This window comes from Notothenia coriiceps, unplaced genomic scaffold (assembly GCF_000735185.1).
Source record: "Notothenia coriiceps isolate Sejong01 unplaced genomic scaffold, NC01 NC01_scaffold00037244, whole genome shotgun sequence".
Classification (NCBI taxonomy): domain Eukaryota; kingdom Metazoa; phylum Chordata; class Actinopteri; order Perciformes; family Nototheniidae; genus Notothenia; species Notothenia coriiceps.
The window spans coordinates 890,148-908,492 of record NW_011369945.1 but is presented as its reverse complement, the minus strand read 5'-3'; the positions used below and the strand labels follow the sequence as shown (position 1 = coordinate 908,492).

The 18,345-nt window shown below is 41.2% G+C and overlaps 1 protein-coding gene across 1 annotated transcript; it reads left to right on the top strand.

Annotated features, from left to right (window-relative positions):
* Positions 1-4,925: 4,925 nt before the first annotated feature.
* Positions 4,926-17,276, top strand: LOC104965169 (RNA binding protein fox-1 homolog 3-like). Its single transcript, XM_010794127.1, has 6 exons — positions 4,926-5,181; positions 7,541-7,673; positions 8,660-8,699; positions 8,877-8,941; positions 14,334-14,412; positions 17,190-17,276. Exons 1-6 carry the CDS (start codon positions 4,926-4,928, stop codon positions 17,232-17,234), a joined length of 618 nt encoding a protein of 205 aa, XP_010792429.1. The 3' UTR covers positions 17,235-17,276.
* Positions 17,277-18,345: the final 1,069 nt, after the last annotated feature.

The window sequence follows — 18,345 nt, the reverse complement described above, 5'->3', positions numbered from 1 at the left end:
CGTCAACCATGACAGTCCCTCCAACACCCACGAGCCTTCAGCATTTCTGGGCGGATCTCACCCACCCCCGGGGCTTTGCCACTGTGAAGTTGTTTGACGACCTCAGTGACCTCCCCCCGGAGCACAGAAGTCCAGTAACAAACCACCACTCCGGTTTAGATCAGGGGGGCCGTTCCTCCCAATCACTCCCCTCCAAGTGTCTCCATCATTGCCCACATGTGTGTTGAAATCTCCCAGCAAGATTAAAGAGTCCCCTTCAGGAGCCCCATACAGGACTCTTTCCAGCGTCTCCAAGAAGGCTGAATACTCTGAACTGCTGTTTGGTGCATAAGCACACACAACAGTCAGAGTTTCCCCCCCATAACCCGCAGGCGACCCTCTCGTCCACTGGGATAAACTCCAACAACGAAGCACCCAACCGGGGGCTTGTGAGTATCCCCACACTCGCGCCTCACACCTTGGGCAACTCCGGAGAAGGATTTAGTCCAACCCCTATCCAGAAGTAAGGTTCCAGAGCCAACGCTGTGCTTAGAGGTGAGCCCAACCAGATCCAACTGGTGACGCTCCACCTCCCGCACCAGCTCCGGCTCCTTCCTCCCCAGAGAGGTGACGTTCCACGTCCCCAAAGCCAGCTTCAGTCGCCCGGGTCTGGTCCGTCGAGACCCTCTGCTTTCACTGCTACCCTTCTGGCAGCGCACCCGACCCCATCGCTGTTTCCCGTAGGTGGTGGGCCCGCGGGACGGAGAAGCAGAGGTGTTGCCCACGTTGCTTTTTCAGGGACTCTCCGGGCCGGGTATCCTCACTTCGTGTGTCTTCTTTCTTTGAACCAATCTTAGTCTGGCCCCTTGCCTGAGACAAATTTGCCATGAGAGACCCTACCAGGAACACAAGGTTCCAGACAACACAGCCCCCAGGTTCATCAGGGCACACAAACCTTTCCACCATGGTAAGGTGCTGGTTCTTCAGAGAGGTACTTTTAAAGTATGTATCCTATATCAGTTACATTTCTAATACATGTCAAAATGGGGTCACCAGTACGTTAGAATTGTTATCACACACCCGCCGCTCTTTGATTATATTTTTACTGTAACCAGTCTACTGCCGTAGTTCTGGTCTGAAGGATATCATTCAAATTCTAAAATATTTCAAATTGGCTTGCAATCAGTTTAAATCCCAGGCCCCACCAACAGTCCAACACACAATAGTTAAGGGATTCAAAATAGTGCAATAAAAAAAAGTGCAAGTCATAAAATGCAAGTAAAATGTAGGTCATACAGTAAGTAAATTCTGTACATATAAGATCAAATTGACTAACTTAATCTTCTACATGTATCCAACATGCAGAATTGGTAGGGGGTGGTCATGGTGAATGAAGGGTCTGCAAAGCCTCAGACAAGATTTGCAAGATTTGTCAATTAACTAAATGAACTTCTAAAATATTTTCTATGTTGAAATCTGTCATAGTGAACTGTAACACTTTCTCTAGACCTTTCATACTAAGGAATCCCAGAAAAAGAAAATGTTTTCCCCCTAAATTGTAAGAAATGTGTAAAATCCACAGAAACACTGTGTTACTTTTGCGAGTTCAAATAAAAATTGTTACTAAAAAGCCCTACTTCCTAAAAGGAAAAGAGGAAATCTGTAATAAAGGCTTAAGGTCAGGTTAAAAAGACATACACGCCTCACACACATGCATGTATACACACACACACACACACACACACACACACACACACACACACACACACACACACACACTACGATACTCTGGGTCCAAGGGGTGATCACCAATGAGAGTGGAGGTCAGACTTCCGCTAATGTTTTCTGATCATAGATAGATAATGGCCTAGGCCTATTTGAGGTGTGTGTGCGTCACAGAAAGAGGTCTGTGTGTGTGTGTGCATACATACGTTCATGTGTGTGTTTTTTGGTGACTGAGTAAAATAGACTGCATGGGCATGAAGGACAATGAGGGAAATGTAATACTGATTGATTGACTGTGTCCTAGACTGAGTGTATGCAAAGCAGGACGTGCGTGGACCGTGCGTGCGTGCGTGCGTCCGTGCGTTCGTGCGTGCGTGCATGCGCGTTTGGCAGCGGCGTTCTCCAGAACACAACAAATAAGATTAAAATGCAAAATGCAGGCAGGAAAGTAACAAGGCAAGCGGCTCGGGCCTTTTTAACATATGCGGAAAAATGTGCAAGTTGGAAGGGCGGGCGACCTCACATCGACTCTGGGCTCCGTCATATTGGAGCACCATGATTGGTCCAAGGCCGGCCAAGATCACTGACAGCTACTGACCCTGCATTTTCAAACTGAAACTGTAAAAGCAACTGGGATTTGCCATGATGTGTAAGTGGTTTCACTGTATTTGTTATGTAACCACATTGAAGATAAATGAAGATAAACCCCTGGAAGTAATTCACAAAAACAAGAAACAGGAACATTCTTTAAAAGCAAATGCACATGGTTTTTGGCCTCATACAATATGTATATATTAATACTTGAATGGAATCTGTTTGCCCATGAACAGTCACAGTAGCATTTATGAAATCTTTAAATGCTAGGATAGACTTGTAATCAATGAAATACAAAAAGGGGAACCACCACCCCGGTCTTGTAATCAATGAAATACAATATATCGATAATTGGTCACACCATAAGGCTGTTTTGAATAACAGGTTGTTAATAGTACAAAAGCAGCAGATCACAAGTACAGCTACATTTTCTGATATACCCAAAATACATATTTATTTATTTATTGAGTAAAATTAATCAGATTTGGCCTTTGCAGTCACTTCAACTACACATGACAGTGTGATTTTCACGGGAAAATATTTCTGTAAAATTGCTTCTCTATTCTAAATGAAGGTCAACGTTTCACTTTTGCCAGTGTATATAGTTCAGGAAAGAGTCCTAAAACTGAGAAGTGAGTTTGCATTTGAACTCTTCAAGTTTCCTCTACTTCTAAATCCATAAAAAAAACATTGTGTTATATTGCTGTCCTGGATTTGAAGTGTGAAGGCCAGCTTAAAAATGCATCACATATTACTCAAATACTAACTTTTCCAAATAACACAATTCATGACTAGACTTTGGTTATTGTTGTAAGTGGCTATGGCTGACATAACAGCTAATTACCATAGTCACATGCAGCCTTGGGGTGTAGTGTTTCCTGCGTGTGTGTGAGTGGATGTTGTTGTGTGTTTGTTGGTTTTAAGGGCCTGCTGCTGTCAGACGGAGGCCCGGCTGTGATTCATTGGTTATTACAGCAGCGCTGTAGCATGCACAAGCCATAGCTCATCATCCGATTGCATTCATATACGTCACAACACACAGATACACATGTTCTCATGCTCACTCATATGCACATACACACACACACACACACACACACACACACACACACACACACACACACACACACACACATTGAGCCTGCTGGCACACACACACACAGAGAGGAATGATTGTCTGATATAAAGGAAGAGAGGGGAGGTGGGGGCAACTTGGGGAAATTGATCTTTGGCTCAGAATATATCACCAATGGACTGCGTGGCATATTAATGCTGTCTGACTGGTTAGAGCAGGAAGGAGCAGACACAGCAGAGGGCAGGGGATCTCCATCACCAACACAGAGAGACGGGGGGAGATGGATGGAGAGCAGAGGCAGACGGAACGGTTCTGTCCCTGAGCACTTACAGTGGAGCATGTTGTGTTTCTCTCTCCTGCCGCAGACAGGGAGGGCTCTCATCCATAACGGAGCCTCTCAGAGGTGTGGAGGTGCTGGGAGGTGGGGCAGTACATTTGGAGTTTAACAGGACTCCTTTAAGGCATCTGTTTGAGTTCACAGCCCACAGGTTTCACTGGAAGACACTCTACTGCCCTTATTGTCTGCTATGTTTGAGTATATGTTTCTTGACTGTATGGTCGGATGCTTTAATTCATTTTGACCGTCGAGTGGTTTCAACAGCTAGCTAGTTATCAATAGAGTATGTGGACAGACATTGATGCTAATCCATAGTATGCATTTGCCAGTTTAGCTTTAAATGATGTATAAATGCATAGTATTGATGTGATCTGTTTGAACTCCTGATCGCTTGTTGCTATCAAACAAGTTGTGAACTTCACCATGCTAAATGAAGAGGTTAATGGACAGAGAAGTGGATTAGAGATACCATTGTTACATGTTGGTAAGAAGCTAAACTAAGGTTAAAGGTCACATCATGGTAAATGCATGAAAATAACTTCATCTGTTTTACAAAACCAATTTGGGCTCATTCTATGAGCACAGAAAATAACTCTGAACACTTTTAATATAATTATGAATTTTACACATTCACAGTTAACACTTAACACACTTGGCATGATTGTAACAAGATATTAATCAGGCACATACATTGAAAATGTCTTCATGCGACCTCTTTCCATGTTAGATTATGAATTTTAGCAGGACAAAATGAGAAGAATGATTTTTCAGAATGTTTAACATCAAATCTAGCAGTTGATTGTTTAAGCAGACTGCAGATGGCTAAAATACATTATTATTATTATTATTATTATTTTATAAGCAAGTCAATCAGGTGTTACATTTTGGGTATATGTTCTATTAAAAGTATTTTTTTATTTCTATGTTATCATTTATCTTTAATTATACAAAAAAATTATTCTAATTGTGAAAGAGGGACTTGCACTCATGGCCTTGGTGATTTAAAATCATGCATGTGTAGTCATATTTGTGTGTGTGTGTGTGTGTGTGTGTGTGTGTGTGTGCGTGCGTGCGTGCGTGCGTGCGTGCGTGTGTGTGTGTGAAGCATCCTTCCTGAGTCTCAGTGTATTTCGCCCAAACAGAGGCACTACAGACATGATTTTCACTACTCGCCAACTGCAAGAAAAATGCAGAGAACAAAATCAACCATTATACATGGCCTTCATAGACCTCACCAAAGCCTTCGACTCAGTGAGCCGTCAGGCCTTCTGGCTGGTACTGGCAAAGATTGGCTGCCCAGAAAAATACGTCCGGGTACTGAGACTGCTGCATGACAATATGTCAGCCACGGTACTCAGTGGCAGTGGAGACGAAACTGAACCCTTCCGGGTCGACACAGGAGTCAAACAGGGATGTGTCATCGCTCCAACACTATTCTCCATCTTTGTTGCTGCTATCCTACATCTCACAAGCAAGCATCTGCNGAGAAGGTACAGAGTAGACTGTGTGTGTGTGTGTGTGTGTGTGTGTGTGTGTGTGTGTGTGTGTGTGTGTGTGTGTGTGTGTGTGTGTGTGTGTGTGTGTGTGTGTGTGTGTGTCTTCATTATACAGACAGACATGTAGAAGATCACACGATCCAGTTTCTACCTAAAGAGAAACAAAAAGGAGAAAACGGTCCATCCATCTATTTTGCTGTGTTTATACTGTGCATGTAATGTAAACTGTTCCTTAAAGAGGGTCTCTTCAGAACACAGATGTAATGAACACACACATTGCATTACAGTGAGCAGCAGTGGGCTGTGAGGTTCAGGTTAGGCACTTAGTGGTCAGGGAGAGGGAAATACTTTTGACAAAAGATGTGTGAGGACATCAGAGTCGATTTCGTGAATTTAGCCTGGGAGATGCAGGCACACACATACTTTTTCATTTCCTTTCCCCCAGCTGCCTCCTGCATAAACTTTTGTTTTTACGTCGACACTGAGTATATCTTGAGCTTTTTAACAATACATCTTCAGCAGGTATCAGTGTCTGATCTAAACATTGATAGGGATGCATAAGTATCCACAGCAAATTTAACATTTACAAAAGGTCAACAACTAGAAGACGATGAAATTCAGTAGCCCTTCAGTAGAATGTGTGTGTGTCACAACAACAAAAAAATGAGTTTAGTGTCACTTTATTTGTGCCAAAGATTACTGACTCAATGACGAAGCTGTGACACACGTGTGTCGGTGTGTTGGTGTCAGAAGGGGATGCATGCACATCGTTGAATGGACGTTGGCTATTAATGTACATAAGATTATAACCCTTAGCCAAAGCCCCCACTGACAGTGACACAGAGAGAAGTTTTGCTTGAATACAAACCTGTCCTTTGGCTCTATGGTACACAGCACACAGCCTGACCACAGACCATGCTCTGTGTGTTTGTGTGTGTGTGTGTGTGTGTGTGTGTGTGTGTGTGTGTGTGTGTGTGTGTGTGTGCGTGTGCGTGCGTACGTGCGTGCGTGCGTGTGTGGTGTGTGTTGTGTGTGTGTGGGCCTTGCTCCCCTTGTTGACTGAAGGTTGAACAGGGACCTTCAGCTGAACCAGCTCACATCCCATCATCATGCCACCCCGTGTCTGCAGGGGTGATCCTGGTGTGTTTCTGTGTGTGTGTGTGTGTGTGTGTGTGTGTGTGTGTGTGTGTGTGTGTGTGTGTGTGTGTGTGTGTGTGTGTGATGAAGGATGGCCTCAGGCTGAATCTGCCTCTCCAAACAATAAGGCCATCTGCTTTGTGTCCCTGCTGCCAAACTCTGAGCCGACCTCCACCTGCTCTCTGTTCCTCTTTACTGCCAGCTCACCTCCTTATCCCCCCCCCTCCATCATTCCTAGTCCTGTATCCTTCTTTATATGTTCCTATATCATGTTAAGTTGTTCTTGTCTGAAGATCGCACATTCACATTTGCAATACGAAATGTGATTGAGCGTTTTAATGAAAACCAGACTTTTTCTGATCATTAAAGAACTTTTCTTCATGATATAGAAACACAATCAATCTTTCCATTTGTAATTATTGTCGTGTTAACATGATCTTCCAGGTTATTATATTTGATGTAAATTGGTGTGTGAGCTACATTATTGATTAAACTAAGACCATTACATTTTTAAAAAGGCTTTGAGTCCTCCAACATTTACCTGCAAGGCACAACAGTGGGAATATGCTTTCTATGTGTTTTCTAAAAAGACATGGGAAACAGTTTCTACACATAGTAACTGTTTAGAGTGAGTGATCAGCAATTATTCTGAAAAACATATTTAATTTTAGAGTGACTGCACAATAAAATTCAATATTATGTCTAAAACTGCTATTTAATAAAACGCATTGTCCCCAGGCATTATAATTCAACTGTGATCCGGGACAGTTTCACTCCAACCCATGCAGCATTCCCTTAGTGTGCATCAGAGCACAAACACAGAGGGAGGACGTTGGATCTATAATAATCACTACAGAGAGCAGTCTAAGTGTGTGTTGCCCTTTAGAAAGATATAGATTTGAGGGACAGATCTTGTCTTCTTTTCCTTTATACATTTTATTGAAAATAGTGATCTGGAACCTTCCAAAACCACTCCAGACGTACCCTTTAAATAAAAATACTTATCTACTTTTACTTGGAATTAACGACCTTTGAAATTTGAAAAACTTCACATTTCTACATTAACTTAAGTAGAGGATTTCAGTCCTTCTTCCTCCTCTGACGGCCATATTCTTTACATTTTGTGTGACTATGCATGAAAATGATGTAACTTAGTATAAAAAGTAACATATTGTGTGTGTTACGTGTGTCCCTCAGTGACAGGGTTCCCGTACCCCAGCACAGGAGCAGCTGTGGCCTACAGAGGTGCCCATTTGAGAGGGAGGGGTCGCGCCGTCTACAACACATTCCGTGCTGCACCCCCTCCTCCACCCATCCCTGCCTATGGAGCGTGAGTGACTGCTCACACACACATACACACACACACACACACACACACACACACACACACACACACACACACCTAGAACACTACAACAACACACATAATTAAATAAACAGTGTATGAAACGTCTCCAAGACTGAAAACATGCTACTGCAAAAATTGAATTGGAGTTACTCAAACACATAAGCCAACACACACACACACACACACACACACACACACACACACACACACACACACACACACACACACACACACACACACACACACATACACACACAGTAACAGAAGAATGGTGAGAGGGAAAACAAAAAGGCTGCCTTCTAATAGAGCGGAAAATTGCTGTTTGATTCTAGAATGGCCAAATGTGTCTCTCTTTTTTCTAATGTGTCGTTTTTTATTCGGCTGTGAATGGACTGCTGTGACCTGCTCGGCACACTCCAGTGGGCCCGCTGCAGGGGGGGCGAGAGACCTAGTGAAATGAGAGGGTCAGACATGAAGAGAGAGAAGGAGAATAAAGGAGCGTGCTGCGTTAGAAAGAATACAATGAGAGGAAGAGGGGGAGGAAAGGCAGGAGGATGAGGGAAGAGTAATGAATGAATGGTGCTGTTTGACCATATGGAACTACTGAATGAGTCATTCATTGTGCTGATAATATATATGTTTTTTTATTTTATTCAGCCGTTTGCATTTTAAACTAAATAACATGTTTCTTTAGGGTTAATGTTAGTGGTTAAGGGTAATTCATTGATTAAAAAATGTTGTGCTGCTTGGTTTCAATGTGATCTAGCTTCAAACTGAGCGATATGAAGATAGGTAGTTTCCGTCTAGAAGGCGTAGTGAAAAACAAACTTCTCATACCGTTTCTATATTGATGTCTCCGGTATTTTTCTGAAAAGTGGCACAAAGAAATGGCAGATTGCTCAGAGAAACGACGTTGAGTGCAGCGCCCCTTACTTCAATGCCTTACATTTGACATCTTCTGTCCACAGTGTGGTCTACCAGGATGGCTTTTATGGTGCAGAAATATATGTAAGTAAAACAATTTTATAAGCATTTTTATTCAATCTTCACGAAGTTATTCACTATAGCAAAACTGTTTGGTACTGATTGTCAACATATGCTTTACCTTGTCGTATGTGCGCTTTCACTTTGGTGGATCTCATGCTTCTGATTCAAGGTGGTATTGAACCTGTTGTCTCTCCTCAGGGCGGGTATGCAGCGTACAGATATGCCCAGCCAGCTGGCACTGCTGCAGCTGCGTACAGTGACAGGTATGTGGGCTGTTTACTTCTGAGTGTCACTAAAAAGTACTCTGTTTACATCTTCATAATAGTGACTAGTTGCATTTCAACATTACTTTTGAGGGTACCCCTTACCTCAGCTGCCTCAAAACCCTACCAGGAATGTATTGATCGGTGGATGCTCAGTTTAAAAACCCTCTCACGCACTAAAAGAAGGGAAACCCGACATTGAATGTTGTGACGTCTTGTAGAGAAACAACAGAGACTGAAAACTATAAATGTTGTGTGTTAATAGCAGCAGTAGCTTCTTTAGATGTAATCTCTTTTTGAATGCAGTTTGATCTAATAGAAGCAGGTATAACACATATAATAGTCTGGTGCCAGAATGAGTCCTAAAACCATAGCCTAAAACCCACAAAGTTAGCATTTCCCCCTTTCAGTTCCCTTGACTTAAAGTCAACAGTTTTTTGAACATGTTTTTGGTTAGAAGACTAAAATAAGGTCCGTGGTTAACACAAGCTTAATAGATGTTTGCGTTATGTTATACATATATATATATATATATATATACACAACATGATAACAATACATCAGTGAATACCCCACTGGTGAACATCTTTTTTTCTTTTGCCGTTTTGAAAGAATTGTATCCTATTTTGGAGAAGGTACTCTCCCAACATGAGACATGACGAACCATGAGTGAGATAACTGTACGGAGAATTGCCAAACTGGCCATTGCAGCAGCAGCAACAAATAATTCAAAAACACTGTTAGCCGTGTAAACAGCACACAGCACAAAGAAAAGTGACGGAAAGCACGGAGAAAGGGCCCACAGTGAAGTCCAGGAGTTCACTGTTTTATGATCCCACACCCACTGAGCCAAAGAACAAGTGAGAGCTGCTGCAGCTAATGCAAGCTCAAAAACAACCATAGTGGTTCTTTTGGGTGCTCCCCAGTCGGCAGTTAGGGAGTACCTATGACAGTTTGGTTATATAAACACCTATTTCCATTCTGTACATTACATGTCAATAAGCTGATGTTTTTCAATACACCACAGCACCACAGACATGCGCACCAGAGAAATGTGGGTATCTTGACCACGGACATGTTGACTTCAGTGGCTTGAACCACTGACCCTCTAATTGGTAGATGCCCATTTACCTCCTGAGCCACAGCCGCCTGTAAACAGCCCAATAACCTCCACGGAGACTCACCTGTAGGATAGCAGTTGTAAACGGAACGGGAAACTTGATCCACTCCATCTTTGGATTATCATTCCCTTCAGAGCTAAATGTTTCTCCCTCACCTCTGATCGCTTACAGAGGGTCCAATCCAGCCTGCGGGATGACTTTGCAAAGTGTAACATTTACAGAGAAGACATAAGCTGCAATTTACACAACTTTTATGTATTTTGTATGTATGCATTTTATAAATGAACAAGGCAGGGGGATAACTTCTTCCTTAATAGTTCACACTTTAATGTGTATGCTGGTGTGTCAGTTCAATGTCAAATCATTTCTACATCTTGACAAGCTGTTTGGATCATAAAGTGAAATACTACATTGTTCGGTTTCAGATAACAGTGACTTGGAATTGTTTTTATTTATATGTTATTATGCTATGAATGTAATGGTCCTGCCCTCCTGAGATCAGATTTAGCTGTATGTGGCCCCTGAGCTAAACTGAGTTTGAGACCCCTGTTCTAGTGTGTTAGCCGTCTAGATGTGTGTGTATGCTTGGAGAGCTAATCTTAGGGAGATTGAGCATGTCAGACCTGATAAGAAACAGCCACAGCGGTAGCCTGTAGGCCTCCGATAATGTACGATTTATCAGAGGCAAGGAGCAAGCGATGTGCTCGGGAGGATTATGAACGCAGCGGAGAAGAGGTGAGAGGGCACGTCTCTCAACAAGACCTATTTAATTCCCTTATTTCCTCCTCTCACACATTCCCTCCTTCTCACTCTTACCGTTATTCATACTCTCGTTGTGGCTGATGTTTAGTATAACTCTCCCCGCTGTGTCTCTCTCATTCTTTTTTTTATAAGCCCTCCTGATTTAAAGGGAAGCCCAGGCAGAGAGGTGGAGTTCAGAGCAGAGGGGACAGAGGCTGGTGGAGGTGGAGGAGTTATATTTATTGGGGGATAAGAGAGGTTTTGTAGGGAGTGCCTCTATACTGTCCCTTTAGACACACACAGGATACCACTGTCTACATTTAAAGGTACGAGTAAGCAAAAAAGGCAACCAGGACTGACCATCACCATCAAGTTATTATTCTTCCATAATTTCAATCAAACATACGAAATACTATTCCAGGGACTGTGAAACAAGAACTGCTTTTACCTTTTGACTTTTCATGGTATGGATAAAATCCTAGAAATTGAAACTGAAATCCTTAAATAAAAGTGTCTCCATGGGTGTGGGTGTTAAAGGTCAATGCTAGTGATATTTGTTCACACCAGGAAGAAGTGATCGTGCTAAAGTTGGCGAGCATAGTGGTTTGACAGTTGCACTGCATTAAAATGAAATAAATACATGTATATAAGCATACATTTAAGTTAAAAAAAATTGCAATAAAGGTCCTTGTAGCCACAGGGACAAAGCGTCTGAGGCTCAGGAATGAGGCAGGAGGTTTTCCACAGCAAAGGGACCCTCACATGCTGAAGTAATGGTGAAGCATCTATGTAATCCTTGTCGAGCCAAACACTCCTGAAGCCATCAAAATAAATGTAGCTGATGGAAACGTTGTCGGAACAATCCGGAAGCCATTGATGGATACGTTGTTGTCAGATATATCCTGGATTCAGCCATGTTTCCATAAAGCAAAATAAACTACATTCCAGATTTTTCGTCTGAGCTAAGCCTGTTAGCTTCTCGATTATTAGCTTACGGTTGCCCATGATGACACAGAATATATCTCCTTTTCTCGATACATTTGGTCCCAGCTTTCCTCTCCGTCTCTTTGGTTTATCCCTGATTTCAGTGTGGATAGCCGATGTTCCGACCACCATGCTAGCCACCTTTAGCACAATCACTACAAATCGCTACAAAGCAACAAATGGTACTAGCTTTGAACACTCACACCCATGGAGACAGTATTTTTTTAGGGTTTCAATTTCTAGGATTTTATCCATGCTTTGAAAAGTCAAACGTGATAGCAGTTCTTGTTTCACAGTCCCTGAATATGTCATTGTTCTATGACTTCTAAGCAGCTTTATGGACATGTGTTTGTGTTTATTTAGGGAAGTATGTTGTACTATTTCCACAGAAAGAGTGAGTTGCACTGATTGAACAGATTGAACCTAGACTAATGCAGAAATGATAGCAACTGATCATTGACGGAAATATATTTTGCAGCCGTTAACTTCCTTCCTTCCTCCTTCCATTTACGCCCAGCTTCCATCCTTCCCTTGGTTCTCCCTCTGTAACACATGGTGGTGCATCCCCGCAGCCTCTTATCTTTGCCCTCCAGACCTACGTTGGCTTCCCTTTTTCTTTTAGAGGAGAATAAACAAACCAGACAGGAATAGAGGAATATAAATAAAGCAGTCTGGTGGCATCATAGAAGGAGGGATGGAGAGTTGGAATGAGAAAAAGAGAGGGACGTGGAGGATTAGTTCCAAGCCAGTGCTTGTGAAAAGACTGGAAATAAGCCCCAAGAGACAAAAAGAGAGACAAATGCGGAGATGGCAGTTAGAGGGGAGGAAGAGGTGAAGAAGAAGATGGCACAAGGGGAAAAGGTGTGGGACACCAACAGAGAGAAGAACTGGCTCTAACCATAATGATGTTCTTCTTTTTTTGTCCCCTACCTTTCCCTTCAAAGATATTTTCGTCTTCACAAACCCATATATGTTTCCCCAATCCCAAAGGATGATTTTTCTAATTGTTCTCCTTGTTCATAATCTTATTGCTCCCCCCGCTCAGCCATCTATCTGCCCAATTCTTTTTTCTTATCTTTCTCTTTTTCTTATTCGGGCTGATGTTACTTTTATCGCAATCCCTCCCCATCATCTGGAAGATAAAACACTTGTCCCCTTTTTCTCATAAATTGAAACGGGTAAAACAAATCATTGCAATCACACACTCTCACCTTTACAACGTACATTTATAGGGAGACATCGATTGCATTTTCATCCAATAGGCCTGTTCTTAGCGTGAGTGAGAGGAGGAAATGATTATAGATCTCTCCTCCGGACCCCAGTTAAAATCGACGACCTAATACCTTATGTGTCTCATGCATACTCATTGTGGCCGGTTGGCACTCCCTATCCATTCTCAGGCCTATTCCATCAAAGCCAACATGCACAAGGTTTATGTCTGGTGGTTGGAGTTGGGGAAAGGGGAAACAATTAACAGAGTATTTCCCGACTGATTAAATTCTCCTTTGATTTGTACTGGTTCAAATAATCTATATAGTTTTATGTTTGGGGCATAAGTCAAAATGTCACTCTGATCATAAATCTGCTGCTCTAACTAACTCCATAGCTGCCAAGCTGTCTGTATCTGTTGGGAGTTATTCACATCATTAAATAAAGTTAGGAATAACATTTAGATCTCTACATTTAAAGGGGGCCTGTTCTGCTCATGTCCAGGTTCATATCAGTATGTCGTGTCTCTACTGTGACATGTCTCCATGCTTTAATGTTCAAACAGCTCTTTTTTTTTCTCAAACTGCCTGTAGCACCCCTTTTCACCCTCTGTCTGGGGTGGGGCGGCGGGGGACTCAGGGATTTTAGCCTAGCAGATCATTCACATGCACAAAAACCTAAAGAACACACTACAGGAAAAGAAAACCCCAAAAGTATAATAGGGCCCCTTTAAAGTTTTAAAATACAATTCAAACTAATTGTGTTTTGAATGTAAACCGTCCATCTGGAACCATACTTAGAACTGTATCAACACATATCATTGGTGTTGGATGCATTGATCTATAACCTTTATACATTTGTTTTAACGTTCAGATTCCTTGGTGCACCATTCTTTATACAAATACCGTATGTAAGATTTTTTTTGAGAAGTCTGCTGTTTGCTGCTGTGGTTACCTTAAGGATACTTAAAGGTTATAGAAACCTACAAGATATAATGATAGCAGGAGAGTCAGGGGTGCTGGAGGAGCCCACAACCCAAATCTGCCCAACGGCCCTCTTTCAAGCTGATCCACCCATGCCTTCATATTGTAGAAAATGGACTTTGAGACAAGACAGGGGGCAGAGGGTTTTTTTGTGTGTGGTTGAACAGTTTCTAACATGTTGCCCCTTTCTGAGTGAGTTATTTGAGTCAAACATTGTGCAATTCCCATAGAGACAATGATGTTTGAAATATATCCGTGAATGGTGATTATTTACATTTGTCTATCAAACATCACAAAGTGTATAACTAATTCTCATGGTGAACCCTTTTTTCCTGCATGTTTTCTTCTTTGTAGTTATGGCAGAGTCTATGCAACAGCAGACCCATATCACCATGCGATTGGTCCTGCAGCTACCTACAGTGTGGGGACTATGGTGAGTGTTTCCTGTTTCTTAGCTGCTGACTGTCAATGTGCAATACTGAATGTGATGAGATGACCTGGAGCTTTTTCAGCACCCAGTACCTTGAAAATGGATGTTTAACTTTACAGGAGACACATTTTACATGAAAACAAAATGTTCTGGTCCATATACTGTATGTGAGCTACTGAACTAAATGAACTGCTAATTGTAAATTAATAACTTAAATCAGATCATCTGCTGACGCTATTATATTGTATAGGTTTTTTTTACGCTTTGTTTTTCCTATGTGTTGTGTCTCCTCTGAGAGACCCATTTTAATAATGTTTAATGTGAATCTTTGCCACTTCAGTGAATGAAAAAGGGGATATGGCCTTATTCTCAAACTCCCCATCCAATTTGATTGGCTGTAAGCTACTTGCTTGAAATCCAATTGAGACTGAGAGTTCCTCCCAAAACGGAAAAAAAAACAGTCTCTTCAAATTTTGCAAAGGGAGCTGGGTTGAATAGTTAATGTTTGTTTTTAGCTAGCTTTGCAGCTAACATCAAAGATGAAAACTGAAAGTACAATTTGTTTTATTTCGTGGGTGTGGGTAGGGATTTCCTCCAAAGATTAACGACCATCCAGTAAATGCTTTGACGTGCCACGGGAGATTAAAGTAGGAGAGAGAGATAGATCACAAATGAAGGGAAATAGGGGAAAGAGAGGGAGAATGAGAGTTCTTGGTAGCAAACCAATTGCATCTGAAGCTGCTGCTTGGTGCAAAATGTTGGACGGATGAGATAAGGGTTGATGCTAAGTGCTGACGTGCTTGTGATGATGGAAGTGGAAAGCCCTACCATCTCCCCCGCTTCATATCGAAAAATGTCCTCTTCATTTACTTAATCAAAAAAGTGGCCTCTGTTTTCCACCTTATTACATTTTATTCTCTTTTCTCTTCAAATTACTCCTCCCTTTTTCGCCCTCCTACTATAGCCAATCTTCTCACTATTAATGTTTTCCTAATATTCAATGTAACTTAAACTTTATGATGGGGCACATTGTGAAATGTAGCCTCAAACAAAACTTTATAAGACCAAATCAGGTGTCAGGTCTAGTTGTGATTCTAAGGTAGAATAATGGGTTGGATGAGTAGGATATTGTTCCCCAAACTTCTTTTGAGGGGAATTTCTTTAATCAAAATGAATCCACACCATCTTGCCTTGTGTGGTTTGGTCTAACAATCCTCTACATAAAGGGAAACAAGTTGGTGCTATGTATAGAATTTCAGATGTATGCAGGATACAACATTATGGGATGGAGTTGCCTGACTCCTGTGGAAATATGTAAGGAATCTGGTTGCAGGCTTTGTGGACAAGGCTGAGTTATAAATACTGGAGTTGGTGTAGGTGTGATGCTACAGATGGGTGTGATTTAACGGAGTGGATTTGTTCATAAAAGGCTATTGTTGATATGAATGAGGTGGCAGGAATCTTTAACACAGTGTTATCAAGGGTCAAGTGTCGTACAAATCTATCCATATTTGACAATTCTAAACTTCACAAGTTCGGTCCAATGCTGACATTTGTTTTCAATGCACAAAGTGGTGTGTTGTTTTTGTAGGGAGATAGAGAGTCAAATTGAACTCTCATGCAAAAGACCAGAGTCTGATGTCCCATCAGTGAGATAGAATTGTAACGCTCACCTTCCATTTAATGTTAACCATAATCTTTCCCTAACCTTAGCCTTACTAAGTCTGCTTGAGTCTAGAGGCTCAAAGTTACATCAACTGATAAAGGAAAAATAATATGTTCCCATACAACAAAACTGCATTGACAATTACACATAAGAGGATATGTTGTTCTTGAAATGTCACACATATGTTTCCAATGCAGACTCTGTGTAGGGAGCCTGTCAGAGTGGGTGGATTTGTCAAACTAATATTTAGCATAATAAACATACATATTTTTAATCAGATCAGCATCCGTTTAACCAAACCAATTCATTTTGTGCCAATTCAGAACATTAACGTGTTTAAAACAAATACTTGAGTTACCTTGAAACGTTTTTGAGAATGCAGTTTTGTTGAATGGAAACGTCATTCTTAGGAGACAGGGATGGGATAACACACCTGAATCTCTTAAAATCTTTATTTTCTAACTGTCAAATCGACAATGTTATGACAATATTTAACATGAGTATAATGCTAGATATGTGAGGTACTATTTTAATCGTACCTTTTCATCATACCTGGATATTGTGGATTGTAGGATGTTTTAGTTTTGCGTATTGGACGTTGTCATTGAATATGATCTGAGGTTGGAAGAATCGTCAAATATTTACGTCCTTATCCGGCTATAAGTTTGGTCTGAGCAGAGCCTCAATAGAGAGTGTTTCAGACACAGTTGTATTTACAGTAAAGCCAGGAAGGTTTGAATGCAAAGGGTTGAGAGCATTGTTTGTTGTAATGATTTGGTTGTGGATTCACTGGAGAGAGAGCTTGTTGTATGGCAAATGTGTGGCAGGCTTAATGCCAAGTAGCAGTTCTAGGGTCGCTAATGTTTCATTCAAACATTATTAGAATGGCAAAAAAGCTGAACGTTTTGCACACATGCCCTGCACTGTCAGAAGTTACTACTTTTAAAATCTAGCTTGTAATGTTTCCTTGCCAATGTATTAATTAAACAAAAAACGATTGGAAAAAGGGAGGAACGTTTCTTTGGAGGAAAGAGAGAAGTTAATTTCTAATAATAGTATTACAAAGGTTCTACATTGAATACTGATTGGAGCTTTTTCATCTTTGATGTTGCAGGCTAGCCTTTACAGAGGAGGGTGCAGTCGCTTCACTCCCTACTAGAAAGAGAGAGACACGCCCCATTTGCTCTCCCGCAAAACAGACACTCAAAAAACAGCAACAAATGAAATGACTAAATGATCATCTTCACTCTCTTCATGGAAAAAAAAAAAAATGCTTCCAGGTGACAAATGTGACCATGAACTGCAAATCACTCTCAAGTTGCTCCCCTATTTTCAGAGTGTCTCATTGTCATTTATTGATGTAATGTACCTTTTTTTTTAAAAGAAGATTTTGTTACTCTTTTGTTTTTAATTGAATGTATTTGCATTGACATGTCTGTATAGTGTTAAAATAGACAACAAATGTCAATGTAGACAAACTGTAGTCTCGCTCCTTCTCACTCTTTGGACCACAACTCTCTTAGGGGTGGCTTTTTGTGCTTCTTTTAATTCCATCCTATTTCCCTACCTTCATTGTTTCAATAACTCATTTTCCCCATATAGTTTGCCAGCTCAGAGCTCTATTGTGAACCCGGAAGTGTTGAGTACCTCAACATTTTATGTTAGAAATGTAAAGTACAGTTCCCCAGCACATCGAAACTGCCGAATGCTAACATGCATATGTTAAGCAATTTGCACAAAATTGGCATAAGTTGCCTTAATTAGCATTAATTAACATTATAGCCAATGTGGACAATAGTTAAAAATGGCTTGGCCGATTTGGAACATTTTTGAGGGGTTACTGAGGATGCTTGATGCAATTTTGACATTTTCAGAATCAACATTGGCGGTTTTATCCAGAAAGTGGCCATATTTGTACTGCTGATGGACTGATTTTGTCCAAATCTGCCAAGCCATTTTGTAACTATTGTCCACATGTGGGCTATAACGCTAATTAATGCTAGCTAACTCAACGTATGGTACTTGTGCAAATTGCTCAACATTATGCAAGTTATTATCCGGCAGTTTCAATATGCTGGGGACCCATACTGTACATTTCTAACATAAAACTTTGGGCTACTCAACATTTCTGGGTTCACAGTGATGGCAACTAGAATTATATACATTAAAATGTTCAGCAATTACTGTTTGGACAACACATGGCACATTGGATTTATTAAATAAATGATACAGCCATTCCACCCCTTAGAGACTGGCTCAATTCTAAGTGA